Source organism: Acinonyx jubatus, chromosome C2 (assembly GCF_027475565.1).
Source record: "Acinonyx jubatus isolate Ajub_Pintada_27869175 chromosome C2, VMU_Ajub_asm_v1.0, whole genome shotgun sequence".
NCBI classification, from domain to species: Eukaryota; Metazoa; Chordata; class Mammalia; order Carnivora; family Felidae; genus Acinonyx; species Acinonyx jubatus.
In genome coordinates, this window is record NC_069384.1 from 30,491,475 (window position 1) to 30,512,571 (window position 21,097).

At 33.8% G+C, this 21,097-nt stretch overlaps 1 protein-coding gene across 17 annotated transcripts in view; it reads left to right on the top strand.

Moving 5' to 3' along the window:
• ROBO2 (roundabout guidance receptor 2) overlaps positions 1-21,097 on the top strand; it is a 601,494-nt gene that overhangs the window by 494,849 nt on the left and 85,548 nt on the right. For all 17 annotated transcript variants that reach the window (XM_053220676.1, XM_053220671.1, XM_027077544.2 and 14 more), the window contains 6 exons: positions 126-297; positions 5,249-5,454; positions 9,826-9,907; positions 10,357-10,519; positions 12,149-12,315; positions 16,614-16,735. In XM_053220676.1, coding sequence (XP_053076651.1) covers positions 126-297; positions 5,249-5,454; positions 9,826-9,907; positions 10,357-10,519; positions 12,149-12,315; positions 16,614-16,735 — 912 coding nt within the window. The remainder of the gene's footprint in view (positions 1-125; positions 298-5,248; positions 5,455-9,825; positions 9,908-10,356; positions 10,520-12,148; positions 12,316-16,613; positions 16,736-21,097) is intronic.

Below are 21,097 nucleotides of genomic sequence, written 5' to 3' on the forward strand. Positions count from 1 at the left end.
CCATATTTTTATAATAACTTTATTTTCTTTTCCCAACAATATTCCAGTAATCATAATAGCCATTGTTAATGTAATTGTCCTCCTGAATGGGAAAAGATATTGATGAGATTGTGTTTCTTCCACAGAACTTGCTTTTCCCAAACCAACCCCAGCAACCCAACAGTAGATGCTCTGTTTCGCCAACTGGAGACCTCACAATAACCAACATTCAGCGATCAGACGCGGGTTATTATATCTGCCAGGCCCTAACTGTGGCTGGAAGCATTTTAGCAAAAGCTCAACTGGAAGTTACTGATGGTGCGATATTGTTGTTTGATTTGTCTTAGGAAAATAGTACTTTTTATTTCAAGATCCATTTTAACCAAGTGAAATTTTTGGGTTGCTAACTATGTAAATGAATGCTTATCTTCTAAGTTTAACTCTAGGTAAAATAACATTTTTAACAGTTTCTAGTTCTCCTTGATTTAATACCATTTGCTTTCCCAAAGAAGAATATCAAAGATTATCTATTTTATTCTTAAAAATAGAATGATGCCTTATTTTAAATAAATGACATCGTACTTCGTGTGTATAATGTCATCTGTATATGTTTTTAGTCTTATGCTGACATGATTGCTTCTGATGGACATTAATAATTTTATTTCATGAAAGAGGAAGAGATATCATGTTTAATATTATCAATGGAAACAGATGAATTTTCAGTTAGCTAATCACATTATAATGTCCTATGACTTTTTAATTATTCATTCACTAAGGTAAATTAATTAAATACCTTCCAAACTACTGATGGATCCTAAAATTGTTATTTTTTATTTGTACATATGTACTATAAATCTTAACTGAAACGGCTACATTTATAGTGATAGTTGAAAAAAATATAGCGATTTTCATAATCTGTTTTTTCTCCCCTGATTGCTTATTTGTCACAATTGATAGGTAGGCAGTTTTAGATACTTCCTGATCCTGAGTATGAATTTAAGCCTTGTTCTGTGATGACTAAAACAAAAATTCTCTCTTGTTCTCCTATATTCTGAGGTTTGTGAGGTTTTTATATTCCCTTGATGCTGACTTCTGAGATTCAAGAATTTTGGTTTGTGACCTCTTTGATTTTCTTCCTTCTCTGCTCATGAAATTTGATGCACTTTTATAAATCAAACTTACATGTATATTATGTGGTAATTTAAAATTAATAGAAAGGAAATATTTTTTTAAATATCTGTCCATGATATTGCCTGATTCAGCACCATGTTAGGAATAGGAATGAATGGAACAGACAAACATTGGCCGAGGGAACATTCAGTCATTAATAGCTGTACCTGCTGATGTTGCAGAGACCTGTCATGAAACTGAAAGAAGTCAGGTTCAAGAGTAACAATGCTAAGAAATTCTTCCTTTATATGGGCAAGAGTTTTGAACCTTAATACCTATGTATTTTTTTAAAAGAAATAAAAGATAATTATTCATCCTTTTAAAGTCCATATATTTTCTACCATTAACAAAAATATCCAGGTACATATACTGGGAAAACAAGATATTCTGGCCATAGCCTAAGTTGTTTTATATATATATGATATATATCTCATATAATATGATATATATGTGATATATCTCATATAATATGATATATATGTGATATATATCATATTATATGATATATATAATGATATATATATGATATATATAAAAGAGATTCCAAACATAATCCTGAAGACCTCCACGTTAATCTAGCTGCTTATATTATTTTACAAAGGACAGACTCTAAAACATTTCTAAATAAAGAAATTGTTATGTAAAAGGCAAACCATATTTTAGAAAGCAAAATTGATGAATTAGAAGAGCCGATTGATAGGACAGATATTCCGAATCATGTCCGATGCAATGAAAAGGAAGACTTTTATTTTCCTGGTGTTGGTTGATGACATAATCTCATGGAACAGTAGTTATTCTAGCTTTGTTTCTGAGGTTCAAAGTAAAAGAGTGATAAACAAGTTTAAACCTGATGACTGAAATGACTGTGAACATTTTGTTACAACTGGCTTGAATATTAATTCCTACATTGATTTTTACTTAAGTAAGCAATCACAAAGTGAAGATCCTTTTGCAAAAACATTGAATGAAGGTATAGAGTTATTGATTTTGACAGTAAAAAAAACTCTAACTTCAAGACATAAACACATACACACACACACAGACACTATTATTATAAATAACTGTTTCTTAATATTAACTTGCCACATTGGCTGATGACTTTGCTTCTATTCATAGTTTTGAATTTTTCAGATTGGTTAACAATTTAATGGTACATGAGCTATCATTTTCATTTGGAACATTTTTTGGAGGGTGTGACCCAGGGCAATTTAGAGTCAATTGAAATTCCAGTGTAGAATAAAAACGTATGTTGTGTTCAGAGAAACAAGCAAAACATCCATAGAGATGTTTCTGTTGCTACATTTTTGCACTTAAACTCCTTTCTGGGAAGTATTTTTAACTCAAGTGTTCATATAAGATGAGATTGCTAATGGTGATGAAATGTTCTGTTGAGTGATAATTTTACTGATTATAGATTGAATGAAGATGCTTCAATATACTTGAATTTCAAAATATCGTTTTAGAAGACCTTCTCATTAATTCATTGGCACTGTTCATTTCTTCTTTTCTTTTGCTCTGTATCTCAGAGAATGAGAAAATTGTAATGAGAATTCTGAGTAGAGCCAATAGAATCTAAAGGGACTGGAAAGAAGAAATGTATTTATATATTATATTGACAATAAATGTCACACCATGATCTTATATGAATGGTTTATTGAGGATTTATAATGCATAGTTAGAGAAAACCGTGGAGTTGTTCACAGATCACTGGAAACCCTAAATGTTCATTTAACCTTTGACCTCAGTGTCATGGAAACCTGTGGTCATCTCTCACGCATAACATCTTTGAAACTGAAAATTCCTTCTGGCCAGGAGATTTTCAATTACTTTATTGATCAAATTCATTAAAAAGATTTTGAGCTACTCATTTGAGCAATAAAAAAGAAAGAAACTAATTAGATGTTCTTGGCTGTATCTAATGATTTCAGGGATATAAAAATAAAAACAGGCCCTAAGAAGTTACCTGAATTCTGTAGAGATATTTAAATTGAAACAAAGGAGTAGGAATATTTAAAATTGAATAAATAGATTCTACCCTGGTAAGGCAAACCCATTTTTCTCATTAAATTTAGAAATCATTTATAATATTTTGTGAATTGGCCTTCTATTTATGACCCATAAAGAAAGTAATTTCCATGAATATTCAGTTTGAATATCAGTTTGTGCAGTTACTGCTAGATGAGTCAGTATTGGTGTATATCGTATTTTCACACTATCTGAAGATTATTTTATGTATTTTTAAAATGAAGAATTTAGGGGCGCCTGGGTGGCGCAGTCGGTTAAGCGTCCGACTTCAGCCAGGTCACGATCTCGCGGTCTGTGAGTTCGAGCCCCACGTCAGGCTCTGGGCTGATGGCTTGGAGCCTGGAGCCTGTTTCTGATTCTGTGTCTCCCTCTCTCTCTGCCCCTCCCCCGTTCATGCTCTGTCTCTCTCTGTCCCAAAAATAAATCAAAAACGTTGAAAAAAAATTTTAAAAAATGAAGAATTTGATCAAGAAAATCAGGAAATAACTGGTTCTAATTTTTCTTTACAAATAATATGCAAACAAAATTTTATTGTTTTCTTAGGTTTTTATAAGGTTGTTACATACATATATATTTATGTATATGTGTACATTTACAAATATATATTTATTTACATATACACACACACATACACACACAGACCTAAGCACACATTGTAATATATATTTTGAGGTAGTAGTGTTAGTGTGATTGAAAATCCACTGTATTTTGACATGCAGTGGATCTATTTCATAACTTCTATTTTCAATTAAAATTGGTTGGCTTTCTCATGGTAGGCTATAAAAGTGCTGGTTAATTTAATGTTTTTCCCCCCAAACCATGAATTCTAATAGTAAATATGATGCATGTGGATTGGGAAATAGCTAATCATATAAACTATTATTCATGAAAGCTGTGGACTAAGAATATTAGAGTATTAATGAGCAAAATGATATTTTGATTACGTACATTTAACACAAGATTACTTTCTTCAAAGCCACTTTCTCTTCATAGTTGCTTAGCAATCATCAGATCATTAAAATCCACCATTCTTTTTTTTTCCTTTCTGTGGAAGTTTGTGTTTATATATGATATAAAGATTTTTGGTAATTATATCATAAATGTAATAGAAACATACATAAATATTTTGGGTAGCTAACCAAACTCTATGCTGAATACAGAACTTTCTCTTAAGAAAGCCTCACTTGGACATGGGTGGACATGTCAGCTTTATTATGTAGTGTTCTAATGAGTTCTGGATGAAAGTTTGCATCCAATTGACTCCCTATTTGTATCACCCATTTAAATCATACTATACATTCTGATATACTTCCTAAGTCATTATGAAATACTTCCAAAGGCACTGCAAATACTGCTACAAAATATTTTTTAAAAAACACTGAACTAGAAGTTTATGATATTGTATAAATTTTACCCAGATGAACATAGAAATTGATATATAGGTAAACACTTATTTGAAATGAAAACGCTATTTTTTCATACCGTAAATATAGTACAAATAGATTTCTTTGCTTAATTCTAAGGAATAGTAAAATCATGTCATCCAAATTGGATTACTGTACTCTAACTCCCAGTGTCATAGTCTTGGAAATAAAGTGTTTATACCTAGTAACTTAACATCAACCAAAATATCATAATCTATATAAATACAGCAAGGTGTATATTATGTATTATGCATATATTTATAATAAAAGCAAAAGTAAAAATTGTTTATACCCATATGACACTCCACAGACTTTCTTAAATATGCCTATAAGAGACAAAATGGACATTTTATGAATAACTGCCATGAACTCTCTATATTTTAATTTTAATTTCAATATGATTAAGACTTTCAACAATACTAAAATGTCAGAATTTATTTCATTGTCATCTACGATAGGTAATTCAGAGTTAGTTACAAATAATAGTATGTCCTCAGTAAGTATAATGTATGTATAGTATATATAGACGATAAATACATAATGGATAAAGAATATGCTGAATAAATTATAATATGTGTGTAATTCACATCTAATCATATAATATAACTTCTTAGAAGTTAAAATATCCTGAAAATATTCGTATCCTTTAGTTTTGACAGATAGACCTCCACCCATAATTCTACAAGGCCCGGCCAACCAAACACTAGCAGTAGATGGTACAGCGTTACTGAAATGTAAAGCAACTGGTGACCCTCTTCCTGTAATTAGCTGGTTAAAGGAGGGATTTACTTTTCTGGGTAGAGATCCAAGAGCAACTATACAAGAACAAGGAACATTGCAGATTAAGAATTTACGGGTAAGTAATGTTTGACTTGTATTTGGATCTTCATTTCCGCATAAGTATCACCCTAGGGAAAAATTGCTTTGTGAACTTAAAATCTCACAGACTAGTACAGTTGCTCTACCTTTTGTGGTAGGCCATGTTATATCTTATTTTACAAATGATGAATTGAAATTAGAAGGAAAGTCCTTATGTTGGTGATAAGTTCATAACAGACCTAGAAACTTTTTATTCTTTCATCCCAGCTCACACTTATCCAAATGATAAAGCTAAAAATCTTAAACACATGAAGTTAATTATAGTAATAGGATATTTATAATTGGAAAGTGTCAATTGCTTCTGATTTACTCTCTTGAATAAAGGAAGCTTTCAAGGAATTGTGGATAAGTTGGCTTGGCCAAAGTATTATGTGGAAAAAACTAGAGGTAAGATTGACTACATAAAAGGCGGCTTTGGCTAGTGGGTGGAAAATCTTACATTTTTGGTTAAGTTGCTCTGGAGGATAGATTTAAACCTGTGGGCAAGGACAAGTCATTGTTGTTCTTTTAACAGAAGATGATGTGCTAGAGCATGACCATTCCTGCCAACTTAACATGTTAAACGTACTTCAGAAGCAACTCAAATGCCTATTTCTGAATATCGTATTAGCTGTCTACTGCTATTTAACAATATTAGCAAACATTTAAAGGCTTAAAGGAACATAGAGTTACTCTCATAGTTTCTGTGGGGTTAGGAGTCTGGGCATGACTTAACCGGGTCTTCTACTTCCAGGTGTCACAAAGTTACAATCAGATATCAGGGTTGTGGTCTCATCTGAAGATTGACTGGGGATAGGGTTGACTCTGAGCAACATGATTGTTGACAGCATTTAGTTTCTTATGGCTACCATACTGATTACCTCAGCTTCTTATTTGCTGTTTACTGAAGGCTGCCTTTAGTTCCTTGCCGTACTGATATTCCCATTATGACTACTTGCTCCCTGAAACTCAAGAAAGTACAGAGCCTTCTAGCAAGACAGGCATTATAATATTATGTAGCATAAGATGTGACATCTTATGCATCACAAATGTGACATCCTATCACCCTTGCTGTATTCTTTTGTCCAGAAGCAAGTCAACAGTTCCCACACACATTCATGGTGAGGACTTGATTATACAAGATGTGAATACCAGTTGGATGTTATCATGGGGACCACCCACCTTCTACAAGTATATTCACTTCATTCAACAAAATGTAGACAGCCTCCCCTCCATGTGGCAATCACTACACTAAAATAGAAGAACATGCTAGAAAAATCAAAAGATTGTGAATGAGAACCAGAAATAAGATACAATAGTGCATGAACAAAAATTAATTAAAAATTATTTGGTGGATGAACAATTAGTAGAATCTGGTATCTAAGTAGAACCAAGAGGGGTGCCTGGGTAGCTCAGTTGGTTAAGTGGCCAACTTTGGCTCAGGTCATGATCTCGCGGTCCTTGAGTTCGAGCCCTGCATCAGGCTCTGTGCTGATAGCTCGGAGCCTGGAGCCTGCTTCTGTTTCTGTGTCTCCCTCGCTCTCTGCCCCTCCCCATCCGTGCTCTGTCTCTCTCTGCCTTTCAAAAATGAATAAATGTTAAACAAACAAAAAATTTTTAAGTAGAACCAAGGTAAAAAAAAAAGTGGGAAAAACAATGCTGAATTTTCCCATTCAGAAACTAGGAGAAGAAGATAAAATATTTTATGTAGCATGTATTTTTAAACAATTACAACATGGATTATTATCTTAAAATACAGGTATATTTACAATCACTTCTTAATTTGGTATTTATCAGTGTATCACACAGACATATACAAAAAAGGAAGAACTCTTTTTGCAGTATGTACATACACAAACACACAAACTTTTGTTAATTTGTGTATTTGTTAATAACATTAATATATAGTTTTTTTTCATTTTCATTTTAAGACATAAGCATTAATTATCACTTTAACTAGAAAAATACTGTCAAATTAACTTAAAAGAAAAGTAAATTAGTACAGATTTTAGCCTTTTTATTGATAGTAAATTAATTGTTAACCTTCTTTGAACAAATGGGAGTTATTAAAAAATTAATGCCAACTCTCCTTGAGTAAACACTTGAACCTCTCTCTTTGGGCTAAAGTCAGTCTTGGGCCATGGAGGTTAATGCATTTTCACTGTACTGCTGAATTAAAGGGTGTGCTTGAATAGTCAAGATCCCCAGTAGTGTTTGAAAGAAGCAATTAAAGGTAGGTGCTTGATGATGTCAAACAAACTTCGAGCCCTGTGACAGGCTTCTGAGCAGTCTCTCTGGGATGCAAGCTCCTGGAGGCTTGTCGACAGCCAACCACATGAGGAGAAAAGCAGGTGATAGAGTGTGCCAGCACATTAATTTTTTTAAAGCACTTGGTTAAAGATAAAGAGAGAAGGATAGAAGAGATATAAAGTACCTGAAAAGAAAATATTTAAAGTTAAAGGAATAAAAATGAATGTAGTGGTGATGATGGTAATGCAGGAGTGAGTTTTTAGCAATGATATTTCAGCTTCAGATATTGCTTTTGATAAACTCCAGTATGAAAATGTTGTTCTTTTTCTGTAAAATGACTGTCTTTAAAGGGAGCTAAAAATGTGCTTTATTTGTATAGTCAAGAGAGGGTTTCTCTAGGTCATATTCCTTTGTGTCTCACCGTTTCTTTCTTTCTTTCCTTCTTTCTTTCTTCTTTCTTTCTTTCTTTCTTTCTTTCTTTCTTTCTTTCTTTCTTTCTTCTTTCTGGTACTTAATGCAAGGGGGGAAAAATAATGTGATGAACACTGTATTCTCATAGTCCAGCTAATTGGTAACTGAATCTGTGTCTTTCGAGAAGTAGAATATTCCCATACTCATTAAAACCTACCTACCACAGCTAATGTCAGACCGTGTCTCTACACAATGACAAGGAGATGTAGTTAAGAAGCATTACCTACATACACTTATTTTAGCATTTGCACATAATAACAAGTGCTACATTTTAGTTCAACAGCTATAATAAAATGCAAATTCTTTACTCTTTCACAGACCATATTCAAATGAACATCACATTAAAATCCAACCTTGGCTCATTATATTTAGTTTGTGAGTGATGCTTCTTAAATGGAGAGATTTCTAATGACTATAATGCATGCACAGCCACATTTGAAAGAATGGCTCTTTCTACAGTGGCTATCCCCCATCATCCTTCTGTATAATAGAAGACAATTGTATGAAGATAACATGGCAAAGAATGATGTGCCGTTCGAATGATGAGCACTTTGAAACTCAAGTTACAATACATAATGACATTTAAAATCAATTAAAACAGTGGCACAGCAGTAACATCCATGCACTAATAATTTACCTGAGACTTAGTTGTGGAAGGTTGAGTCACCAATACACTTACATTTTGAACCCAGCAGGTATATTCCATGAACTCTCAGATTTCATCAACAATTAGACTCATCCTTATCACAGAATTTTAATCTTATGTCAGATGGCCTGCCTCATTCAGTTTGGTGATCAAACTGATTGTATTATCAACTACTTTAAAAATCTTTTGCCACTCTTCAAATGAATAACAAAAACAGTTTAAGTGACCGATGAAATGGCAATTTTTAAGTACGCTTTAAAGAGTTATGAATGAGTTATTTGCATGGTCCCTTTCAGCTCTGAAGTGCAATGATTCCATAGACATGGTTTGTTTGGTTTTTAATGATACAACTTTATTTCATTCTCTGTCACACTACTCCAACTTAAATATAAGTGAATACTAATTTATTTATGGGGAGAGATTTAGTTGCTTAGGTTTTGTGTGTGTGTGTGTGTGTGTGTGTGTGTGTGTGTGTGTTTTCCTTCTTCACTTTCTCCATGTCTTAAAAAAAAGAAAAGTCAGCCCCGTGTTATGTCAGTGCTTATTTACTCCTGAGTACATTTTCTCCATTGAAACGTAATGTATTGGAGATAGAGAGGACAGCTTTGCATTTCTCATGTCTGAATATTTATAAGGTTCTGAAAAGTTCTGTCCTGAGTTGCCCGCATGTAACTCTCACACAGCGAAGCCCCATTATAAATTGGAGTTATACAAAGATAAGGGCATTACCATGGAGGCAAGAGGGTCAAAGAGAGTTTACCAGACAAATAACATTTAATTGTAGAAGTATAATAAAAAATCATTGAATTCCTTTTATGAATAAAATAATATATTATATGAGTTTATTTTAATATTTTATGTGTACCTATTATTCATTCTAATGAATAATTTTGACAGCTAAATAACACACCACATTTTAAGAAATTAAATATTACCTTGTTGAGATTGACGAAATACAAATTAATTGAAAGAGTTGAATTCTCTCCCTTCCTTGCACACTAGATTTCTGATACTGGTACTTATACTTGTGTGGCTACAAGTTCAAGTGGGGAGACTTCCTGGAGTGCTGTGCTGGATGTGACTGGTGAGTCCTTGGGAATTACCTTAACAGAAGAAAACTCGAGTCCATTTTAGTGATTGGCTCATTACCAAATAACAATTGAAGATTCAGAATTCAGATTCAGATTTTAAATTCATTGAATGTAAAAACTAAGTCGTATGCCACTTTTCAATTCCTCCACAAAACATTGCATATATGCAGTCTGATATAGTTAAGGGGAGAGATTTTCTTGCTTTTTGTCCTTGATAAGTGTATTTATTATCTCTGAAGAATAAGCAATTCTAGAGCTTATGTGAAAGTAAGCATTTGGTAACATGTCGGAAAAGCAAATATTCATTTATATACTTTTGATTCATGAAAATGAACTGCTCATTGTCTAGGTCAATTTCTTTAACAGACTGTTTTTCCTGTTTTTAAGTATTATGTCAGTATATGCAATCAGGAACGAAGCATTTTCTGTTTGTCCTCTATAGACTCTGGAGCAACAATCAGTAAAAATTATGATTTAAGTGACCTGCCAGGGCCACCATCCAAACCACAGGTCACTGATGTTACTAAGAACAGTGTCACCTTGTCCTGGCAACCAGGTACCCCTGGAGCCTTTCCAGCAAGTGCATATATCATTGAAGCTTTCAGGTATGGGACACTTCCTTTTCTTTTCTCCATGGGTTTTTGCTTTAGCTCCTATATCCTAAAATCTCATGTGAGCTATCCTGCTGTTTTATCTTAAGAACATGGTTACCAGTGCATTTTCAGTACTTATCTTTTATATCTGATTTATTCAAGGATATACTCTAGTTTTTTGTTGTTGTTGTTATTCTTTCATTTATAAGTTGATTATAGGATTAAATTATGCATTACCCGTGCCTAAGCCTATGGGGATCTAGCTCATGACATAATCATATAGATCCCTTCTTTACCCTGACCATTGTAAAGATTTAAGATGAGATTTTTGTCATTAGAACTAGGCAGAAAGTAATTCAATTGGGCACAGACATTTTTTAAGTTCTGCATATTTATTGAGGCATGGAACCCTGGAAACTTGCTTCCTAATAATTAAAGCAGAACTTAAAGTCATTCCATTGTTTTTTTGCTCTATATTTTAATACATTAATTGGATATGCCTTAAAAATGAAAAACTACAGCTACGGAATTGATTCCGTGCACTTCTGGTTGCTAAAACAAAGATATGCCCAATTGCTATTTGAAAAAAAAATTTCATCAACATAAGGATATAGACTATAAATTAGCAAATGTCATGATAAAATCACCATGAAAACTTAATAAAATATTTATACAAATGAGAAAATGAAGTTTGCATTGTTTCAATGTGCTTTGATTTGCCTTTATAAAGATAGTGATAGCCACTGTCATTTTCAAGCATTAGGACAAATCATTACTTTCATTTTAGGCTTCCCTAATCTATTTAAGGTAATGATCAATAAATATGTCATGTCCAACTTTCAAAATACTATTTTTCTATAATTTTCATGCTTTAATATATAAGAACTGCTGAAAAGTAAATGGTCGGCCCTGAAAAATCACAATTTTCTTCTCGTTATGAACAAACACAGCATTTGTCTCTAGACAAAGTTTTCTAAATGGGCATCCCATCTGTAAGTGGCTGCTAAGGGGTTTCCACACATATTTTCAGAGGTATTTCACCATTTGAAGATAAGAAATCACAGTACTATGTAATGTACAATTTTATTAAAAATGTGACCAAGGGAAAATATTCCTTACGTGCTTCCTTTCTTCTTTTACAGATATGTAGTTTTAGAAGGCTCTATTATAATATTGCATGTGGAATTGATGCAAAAGAAAACACACCTTGTAACAGGAAAATGTATTGGCATAATTTACTCTGTAGTCCATTTATTCTTTCTACAGGTTAATTCTTTTCAAGGTATATATATATATACATTTACGAGGACCATATTTATTGTATAAACTTGATGTTGTGATCTTGGCCTCTGTTCCTTTTACAGGTATTCATTTAGTGGGCTGCTGTGCATTAGCAAAGTGCTGTCACATCTCCTGGGCTGAGTTTAATTTTGTTGTGCATGGCACTTCCGTTAGGTGGGCTCGGCTTTGTTGTTGAATAAACAGAAATCATCCAAATGTTTCATTTATTGGGCTTAACACTTCAAGTGTTGTGCGTGTGTGTGTTTAATTTTCAGCCATTAACTTTTGTCATTGATGCCCAACTCCATTTCCGATACCTTTAAGACAGTTCTTTAAATGAAAGTCCTGTTCATGTTTCAGCCAATCTGTGAGCAATAGCTGGCAGACAGTGGCAAACCATGTGAAGACCACCCTCTTTACAGTGAGAGGCCTGCGGCCCAACACGATCTATTTATTCATGGTCAGAGCAATCAACCCCCAAGGTCTGAGCGACCCGAGCCCGATGTCAGATCCTGTGCGCACACAAGGTAATTTCAATAGCTGTAAACATGACTGGTTCTGGAAGGAGGCATTAAGCAGATCTTTGAGAACAAAGGGATTGTGTGAGGAAAGATACGTGTGTCTGATCACTTATTACAGTGATTCATTAGACCTGATCCAGGGAAGGAGAAAGGAACTTGCTGTTCACCTTGGTGAGTGTGTCCTCTTCTGGGAATTGTCAGGGTCTGTTTAGTAAAAGATAAACAAAATAATTGGGTCCATATACATAGTAAGAGTAAATCACCTAAGTTAGGGCTTTACCATATTTCAAAGGGAGGAAACATGTGCCGCCTTCGAAACTAATTTTGCAATAGCAAAAAACTGATCTTTAATGGATACAATGCCCAGATAAGGATATCATCATTACTCGCAGTGTTCAAGAATTCTGTTTTTAGTGCAGAGAGTCTCCAGGTGTAGTTCCTACAGAAGCAGTATCTGCATCACCTAGGACCATGTTAGAAAGGCAGACTCTGGATCCGCAGTTCAGAAGCTCTGGGGGTGCAGCCCCGCAGTCTGTGGTAAGGTGCTCTCCAGGTGATGTTTGGTCAACTTTGACAAGCATCCCTATAGTGTCTTTTATCAGATGGTTAAAGGAGCAATTTGTTTCAGAAAGGAGTAAATCAAGTTTTCTTTGTGAGGTATGTGATTCTTTTGGCTAATAAAAAAAAATATTTAAAGAACAAAACAAAACAAACAAGCAAAGGAAAGAAAAAAGAGAGAGGGAGGCCAACCAAGAAACAGATTCAACTATAGAGAATAACCTGATGGTTACTGAAGGGAAGCTAGGTGGGGGGATGGGTAAAAGAGCTGATGGGGATATAGGAATGCACCTGCTGTGATGAGCACCAGGTGTTGTATAGGAAGTGTTGAATCACTTTACTGTACACCAGAAACTAATATACATTGTATGTTAACTAATTGGAATTTAAATAAAAACTCAAAAAAAAAACACCCAGCATATTATAATCTCAAAACTGAAGTTTTTCTTCTAATCTTTATTAGCCTGTCTCTTCAAATTAAGATGTCATGAAGTCTAGGGGTTAATACAGGATGTTGCATTACAATTTCCCTTCCTACTAGTAGTAGCTGGAAATAATAAAGCAGACACTATGGCTTTATTATTTGTTACAACCTACTTCCCACAGGGTTCTTGAGAAAGGGTTAATTATTTCTTATTTGTAAAAGGCTTTGAACAGGATATAATTCAAAGTAGTATTTTTATGCAATGAAAAGCACCATACAGCCATAAAAATATTATTATAATTACAATGTAGTTCAGTGATAGTAACTAGCGTGCTATTATAACAGAGAAGGGCGCCAAGGAATCAAGTGAAATAAAGTCACCACGTGATTTTGTAACGTTGCTGACATGATGACAGTCAAGGGAGGAGGGAATGCCACTTTGCTATTGTTCTCTAAGCAGGAATGTGATTAATTTTCCATGATGATAAAGGGCCTGTAGGTAAAGAACCTGTCTCTAGAGAAAGAAAAAGTACAACAAGGAATTTGAAGATCTGAAACTGGTTATATTTTACCTTCCTTAGATCCAGTCTCCTTTAGTGTGTCTGGATTTAATGAGTAAATTAAATTATTGAACTTGAAGACATATATGGTTTTCACTCAAGAAATTACAGTAACAAGGTCATTTTTACTAGTGTAGAGAGAAAGAGTCAGTTTTTGTGTGCAGTTGCAGTGAAAGGTGGAAGATAACAGGATGGGGGAGACTCTTGCTGTGATTATATCCGGCAGACCTTCTTGATCATTCCATAACTGCCAGACACTAAATCTTGACTCATAAAATAACTTCTTGGTGAAAAGGTCAAAAAAGATTAATGAAAAGTTGTTTGTGATCTGGCTTGTTCCAGTTGAGAGACTACATAGAGCAAAAGACTTATGTTCTCTTAACAGATATTTAATAGGAAAACTCATGTTTTGTGTCTGAATGGCAGGATCATTTTTTTGACATCATACTTTTAGCAGCTTTGCATTCAGTAAAGCACTTCTTTTCAAAGAATACTTTGCTGTGTGAGCTCTTATTTTTAAAATATTAAAGATATTCACATTGTTTTTAAAGATATTAAAGATGTTTTTAAATATACTTAAAGATACTAAGTACCATAGAACTTAGAAATCTTTTATTTTAGAAAGGCAGCAAATACTTGTCCTATCAATATCACAGGAGACCATAGATATGACAGCAAAGGTCAATATTATTCATATAATATTATTAATATTTTTTTTCCTAAATGAAGTAAAACTAGTTATGCTATTTATGTTAAGGATGAAAAACACTGGAACTGGGGAGAAAATCACCAAAGTGTAGTTCCCAAATATTAATGTCCTGGTTTTTTCACTAATTTTTTTTATTATTTACATTTACATATTCCAGATAATAGCAGCCAATATATATCCTGAGTCATGAGATAAGTTTGTGCTTTACTCAGATTGGTACAGAGGGTTGGAAAACAGCAGAAGAGTTCCAAGATATTTTAATCCTGTTTTAATTATAATCAAGTTTGTAAATTATTGATATAAATTCCAAATACTAATAAAGGCAACACTTTAATTATATACCAAATGTTAATGCCAAATTAATGCGTTCTTCCAAGTCATACTAAGATCCTTGAGAATTTTATTTTCTTTTTTGAATTTTTTTGAGTATAGTTGACACACAATGTTACATTAGTTTCAGGTGTACGACATAGTGAGCCATCATCTCTGTATTATGCTATGCTCACCACGAGAGTAGCTACCCATCTGTCACCATACAGCACTATCATAACATCATTGACTATGTTCCCTATTCTGTGGCTTAAAAAATATATATTAATTTATTTTTAAATTTGAACATAATTAGCATTCAGTGTTATATTAGTTTTACGTATACAATATTATGATTCAATAATTCTATACATTACTCATCGCTCATCAAAATATGTGTACTCATTCCCCTTCACCTATTTCATCCATATCCCCCTCCCATTTGGCAACCACCAATTTGTTTTCTGGTGGTTATGTGCCCTATGCTATAGCTTTTATTCCATGACTTACTCATTTAATAACTAAAGCCTGTACCTCCCACTCCCCGTCACCCATTTTGCCTATAACCCTCACCCCCTTCACTATTGATGTCCCAATTTAAGTTAGTGTACCCAATTTAAGTTATGACTGAGATATGCACTTAAAATATTTTTGCAAGAGTGTTGTATTGTGGCCTGAGAAAATAGGAGAAAACAGGATTAAAAATGAATTATTTCAAATTAGACTCCTTCCTTGAAAGAGAGTTGGAAAAAAAAAAAGAAAATAGTTGGAGGAAAAACAATTCAACTTAATATTGCTGTGCACCAGTTAAAGCAGTTGATTTGAGTATGTGTGAAATTTAGTCTGTGATATCAATTCGATGAATTGAATGTCTGTAATTTATCTTAGTTTTTTTCTTAATGGCACATAGGATATAAACCATTGTATGGAACAATAGAGTAGTATTATATGAATGATGGATACAGGGCCAAACAATATATGGCTGAGAGTATATCATTCTAAATATTGCAGTGATTTTTCCCTCTCCTCTTTCTTATCACTTCCCAAAAGCAGCTGAATTCCTTTTTTATTTGTCAGATATTGAAGTCCTGCTCAAAGTTGATTACTCTAGAACAGTTTATCAGTATTCTACTTTTTTCAGCAAAATATTTTTGTGAATTTGGAGGGTGAGGGGCATTTTCCCTTCTTTCACTCACTTTGTTAACCATTGGTGACATAATTCACTTCTCAGTTTCCCCTGATTATGTTATTTCCATGCTTCCAGTCTAGAATAGGTCAAGGAGTAAGAACACACAGTCTTCCAATTGGGACAAGGGATTAAACAAATTCCTAAACAGCAGTTTTCAGATATTGCTCCGTTAACTACTCAGGAAAGTCCTTCCATATGCCAACGTCTATAGAAAACTCATGTTCCTAAAGAAGTCTTATGGCATATACTTTATTCCTTAATAAGCAAATAATAGATCTTCCACAACAATGTATTTGAAGGGAGTAAGAGATTATGAACACTTTTATTAATATTGTTTTAGGAAAGATAAATATCATCTCTCAAATTATGTCCTAGCCCCTGGGTGGTATGTATATAAATATGCTCTAATGTTGTTGTTGTTGTGTTGTTTGTCAATAAAGGTTTCAATTTTTTCCTCTGCAATTATTGACCTAATGACCTATAATATTGTCTTATACAATACAAATTGGAATTCTACGATGAATTTTTAACTATTGGGAATGGTTATCTCTGTAGATATCAGCCCACCAGCACAAGGAGTGGACCATAGACAAGTACAGAAAGAACTGGGAGATGTCATTGTCCGTCTCCATACTCCAGTTGTGTTGACTCCCACCACTGTTCAAGTCACGTGGACGGTAAGTTTCAAAGGCGGTATTAATGGCACTTTCTTTTATTCCTTTGAGAAAACAAATCAAACAAGGAAAATATGAATCAACACACAAATAGCAATAGAAGCCCTCATCATTTAAATCAAGGTGGAATCAATGGTAAAAAAGAAAAATATTCAATAGAATGGAAGAGTAAGATAGTATGCAATAGAACTATGATGTATTTCATCTTATTTTTTAAAAGCTTTACTGAGAGGGGCACCTGGGTAGCTCAGTCGGTTAAGCGTCCGACTTCGGCTCAGGTCATGATCTCGCGGTCCGTGAGTTCGAGCCCCGCGTCGGGCTCTGTGCTGACAGCTCAGAGCCTGGAGCCTGTTTCAGATTCTGTGTCTCCCTCTTTCTCTGACCCTCCCTTGTTCATGCTCTCTCTCTCCCTGTCTCAAAAATAAATAAACGTTAAAAAAATAAATAAATAAAAGCTTTACTGAGATATAATTAACCTATCAGAGTTAGGGTGTGCAGATCTGTTTTCACTCTATTTACAGAATTGTGCAATCATCCTCAAAATCTGACTTTAGGACATTTCATCATCTGAAAATAGAAAGAACTCTGTGTTCGTTGGGAGTGCCTCCTCCATTCCCCCTGCTGTAGCCCTTTGCAAGCACCAATCTACTCTCTGCCTCTGTAGACGTGCCTGTTCCTCTCATATGAATGAAATCAGGCAATGTGTAGTCTTTTGTGTCCTGCTTCTTTCACTCAGTGTCAGGTTTTCCAGGTTCAAACATGTTGTAATATATGTATCAGTACTTTGTTCCTTTCCATCACACAGATACATCAAATACTCTGTTTATTCATTGCCTGATGCACCTTTCAGTTGTTTCCATTTGGGGCTACTATGAACGAGGGGGCCATAAACATTGGAGTACATGTTGACATATGTTTTCATTTCTCTCATGTGTTTTAATTTCTCTTGGTATCTACCTAGGAATTGCTGAGTAAAATGATAACTCTGTAACATTTGGATCAACTGCCAAAATGTTTTCACAAGTGGTTGTACCATTTTGTTTTCACCAGCAATGCTTGAAAGTTCATTTCTTCCACATGCTCACCAATTTCTCTCACAACTTCCTCAACACTTGTTATCTTCTATTTTATTATAACCATTCTAGTAGGTGTAAGTGGAATATCTTTGTGGTTTTGACTTGCATTTCTTTAATAACTAATGATGTTTTCCATCTTTTCATGTGCTTGAACATTTGTATATCTTCTTTACAGAAATGTCTGTTCAAATTCCTTGCTCATTTTTAAGTTGGGCTGTTTGTCCTTATTTTAGACTTGTGCTTGTTATATATTGGATACAAACCACTTATCAGATATATTATTTGTAAATGTTTTTTGTCCATAAATATTTTTTCTGTGGGTTGATTTTGACTTTCTTAGTGGTGTCATTTGAAGCACAAAAATTTTTAATTTGACCGAGTTACTTTCTGAATTTAAATAAATTATCTGTAAATTCTTTTAGCCGAATCTCAAGTAGCAGCACCAAAACATGAATATGATTTTAATAATTGGACATATATAGTAAGAAAGTAATGGATTTTAAGAAGCAAGTTGATATGTTAGTATAAGTTAGGAATATTCAATTCCATCATTGTTAAATGTCAACCTACCCACTGTTATATAAAATGCAAAATGTTTTGATCACTTGGTAGCCACTAGAGTAAAAACAACAAATAGCATAAAAATAGCCACATTAGTCATATTAGAGAATACTAACATTTGTGTATATGTGTTTGTATCTATGTATGTGTCTGTGTTTTGAGAAGAGCCAGATAATGTTCTTCCCTGTGCATAACATAGTTAGTGCCAACGTCTTATTTATATCTAAGATTTCTCTATTATAACCTCTAAAAATCCATAATATATCAGGATGTTAGAAGACCACAACTTCTTTAAGCCCTCTATGTCTGTGATAGATCTTGCGTATTGTATAAGTAATGGACATTTGAGTTACAGATACTTACAAAATTTTTACTTTAATTTTGATATTAACTGGGAGACTATAATTTTGTCACTATTATTGCTTTTTTGTTGTAGTAAAAGAATGACTAAGTAAGAAGAAATTGGATTTTCACCATCCGCTTTTAGAGTCCATGTTTCTTTAGGGAAATAACCGTTTATCAACTCCATCAAAAAGGGAGCTGAGAAAGGAAAACTGGTTATGTTTCATCAGTTCTTAATTATATTTGAAGTATAAAGTAACATTAAAGAGAATTATTCCAGTGTCCCCTCAGTAATAAATCCATTGAACAAATCCAACTCAACAAACACTTTTTGTGGGCCAATTTTATACTAGATCTGGTGGAGAACTATCAAAAAAACACAAATCTACTTGAGAAAAACATGGAAATTCTTAATGACAATAGACAGGGATAAGAGCCATAACAGGCATATATGTACCCTATAGAGAGGTTTCAATCAAAGAAGAAGTGATTAACTCTATCTTCAGGCACCAGAAAAGGCATCACCACTTATTTTCAACTATATGGGGAAATATGAAGGCATTATCATATTAGAACAGGAAAACCCAAAATAACATTTAAGGCTGGCTAGTGTACTTCTATAACTTTATAAAAGGAAGCCAATGTATTCAGGTTGAACAATATTCCCAATATCCCACACCTGTAAAAATAGGATTAGAATTTATTTACTTTAAATATACTTTTGTGTGTGTGTGTGTTTTTTTTTTTTTACTTTAAAGATAAACTGTAGACAAATATATATTCAGAAGGCCTACCTTTTAATGGTGGAATTGATTTGGCATTAGGTCCTAGATGGGGACATTTTGTTACTTCTTAAGCCAGATCACATGATCAAAACTTTGGCCTATGAGTACAAAAGTGGATAACACTTCAACAACAGTAAAACTAAGTATATAATAATTATTTAAGACTACATTGTTTCTGATTCCATTTTTAACATTATTTTGCATAGACTTATCCTGTTTTCTGTGTATAATGATTTCTTTTCTTCTACTCCCATGGAAGGAACATAATGACTTCATCATTTTTCCAGTGGCACAGGAAGGGTAGTATCTGACATGACTCTTCCATCTCTCTGTAACTTTGGCCAAATATAAAACTAGAAAGCCAAGCAAATAGTTGTATTTTTAAAGCAGATTTTTCTTCAATCTCAATTGAGAAAGTTTCAGCTCTGTGGGGAGTTTTGAAAGGACTTCTTTTAAGCTGCTTCTAAATGTAGAAATTATTTGAGTAAGAATCAAAGTCATTATGTTTATGAAGTTAATCACTTTAAAAGTCACTGAGTTTAAAAGAATAAATCAAATTAGATCAAAATTGCAGGTCTGTAGTCTGGGAGTTCTTCCAGGAGAGGAACCTTGTCATATTCATCTCTGTGTCCCACGAAGCTTGTCATTATTAGTTTGCATATCTTTCTCTCTCATGAGTTTGACTTCTGTGAGTCTGGAGTCCATGTTTTTCATTTTTGTGAAATGATGCAGAGCATCTATTACAGAATGCCCTTTCAATTACTGTCTGTTGAATGATCAGATCAGTTGTTTAAATACATTTTTATTTTTGTTTTAAAAAAGAAAGTGTTCAGTTATATCACAGGGTATTGTTCCCCACGAATCAGTAGTTACACATGAGGTAAGTGTGTATCTGAGAGGTAACTTTAATGAAATAAAGTCAGAATGGGGGAGGGGTCAGTTGCTAAATAAATTATAGCCAAATGTTTTACTTCCATGTCATATTTTCAACTGCTAAATGTATACGTTCTTTAAATTATTACACTGCGTGGATCCTGAGAAACTTAACAGAAGACCATGGGGGAGGGGAAGGGGAAAAAAAATTAGAAAGGGAGAGAGCCAAACCATAAGAGACTCTTAAAAACTGCAAATGAACTGAGGGTTGATGGGGGGTGGGAGGGAGGGGGGGTGGGTGATGGGCATTGAGGAGGGCACCTGTTGGGATGAGCACTGGGTGTTGTATGGAAACCAATTTGACAATAAATTTCATGTTAAAAAATAAATAAATAAAAATAAATAAATAAATTATTACACTGTTAGTATCTGAATTACAGATGTGATATTACAGAAGAGAAATATATCCCCCAACCCATGTATTTAGATTTGGAGGCCAGCTGACGTGGTTTACCAAGGCTAATCTTGAAGTAACAGTAGTTAGTAATGGGTGCTTTCTAAAGATGACTGCTCTTATAATGAGGGTAGGCAAAAATTGTAAGAAAAAGAAAGTTTCACAAAGAAAATAGCAATAAATCTCTTATTTCATAAACAGTTATTCGTGTGTGTGTGTGTCTGTCTGTCTGTCTTGTTTTTGTTCAAGGACAAAAAGAACCACAGATCCTTTG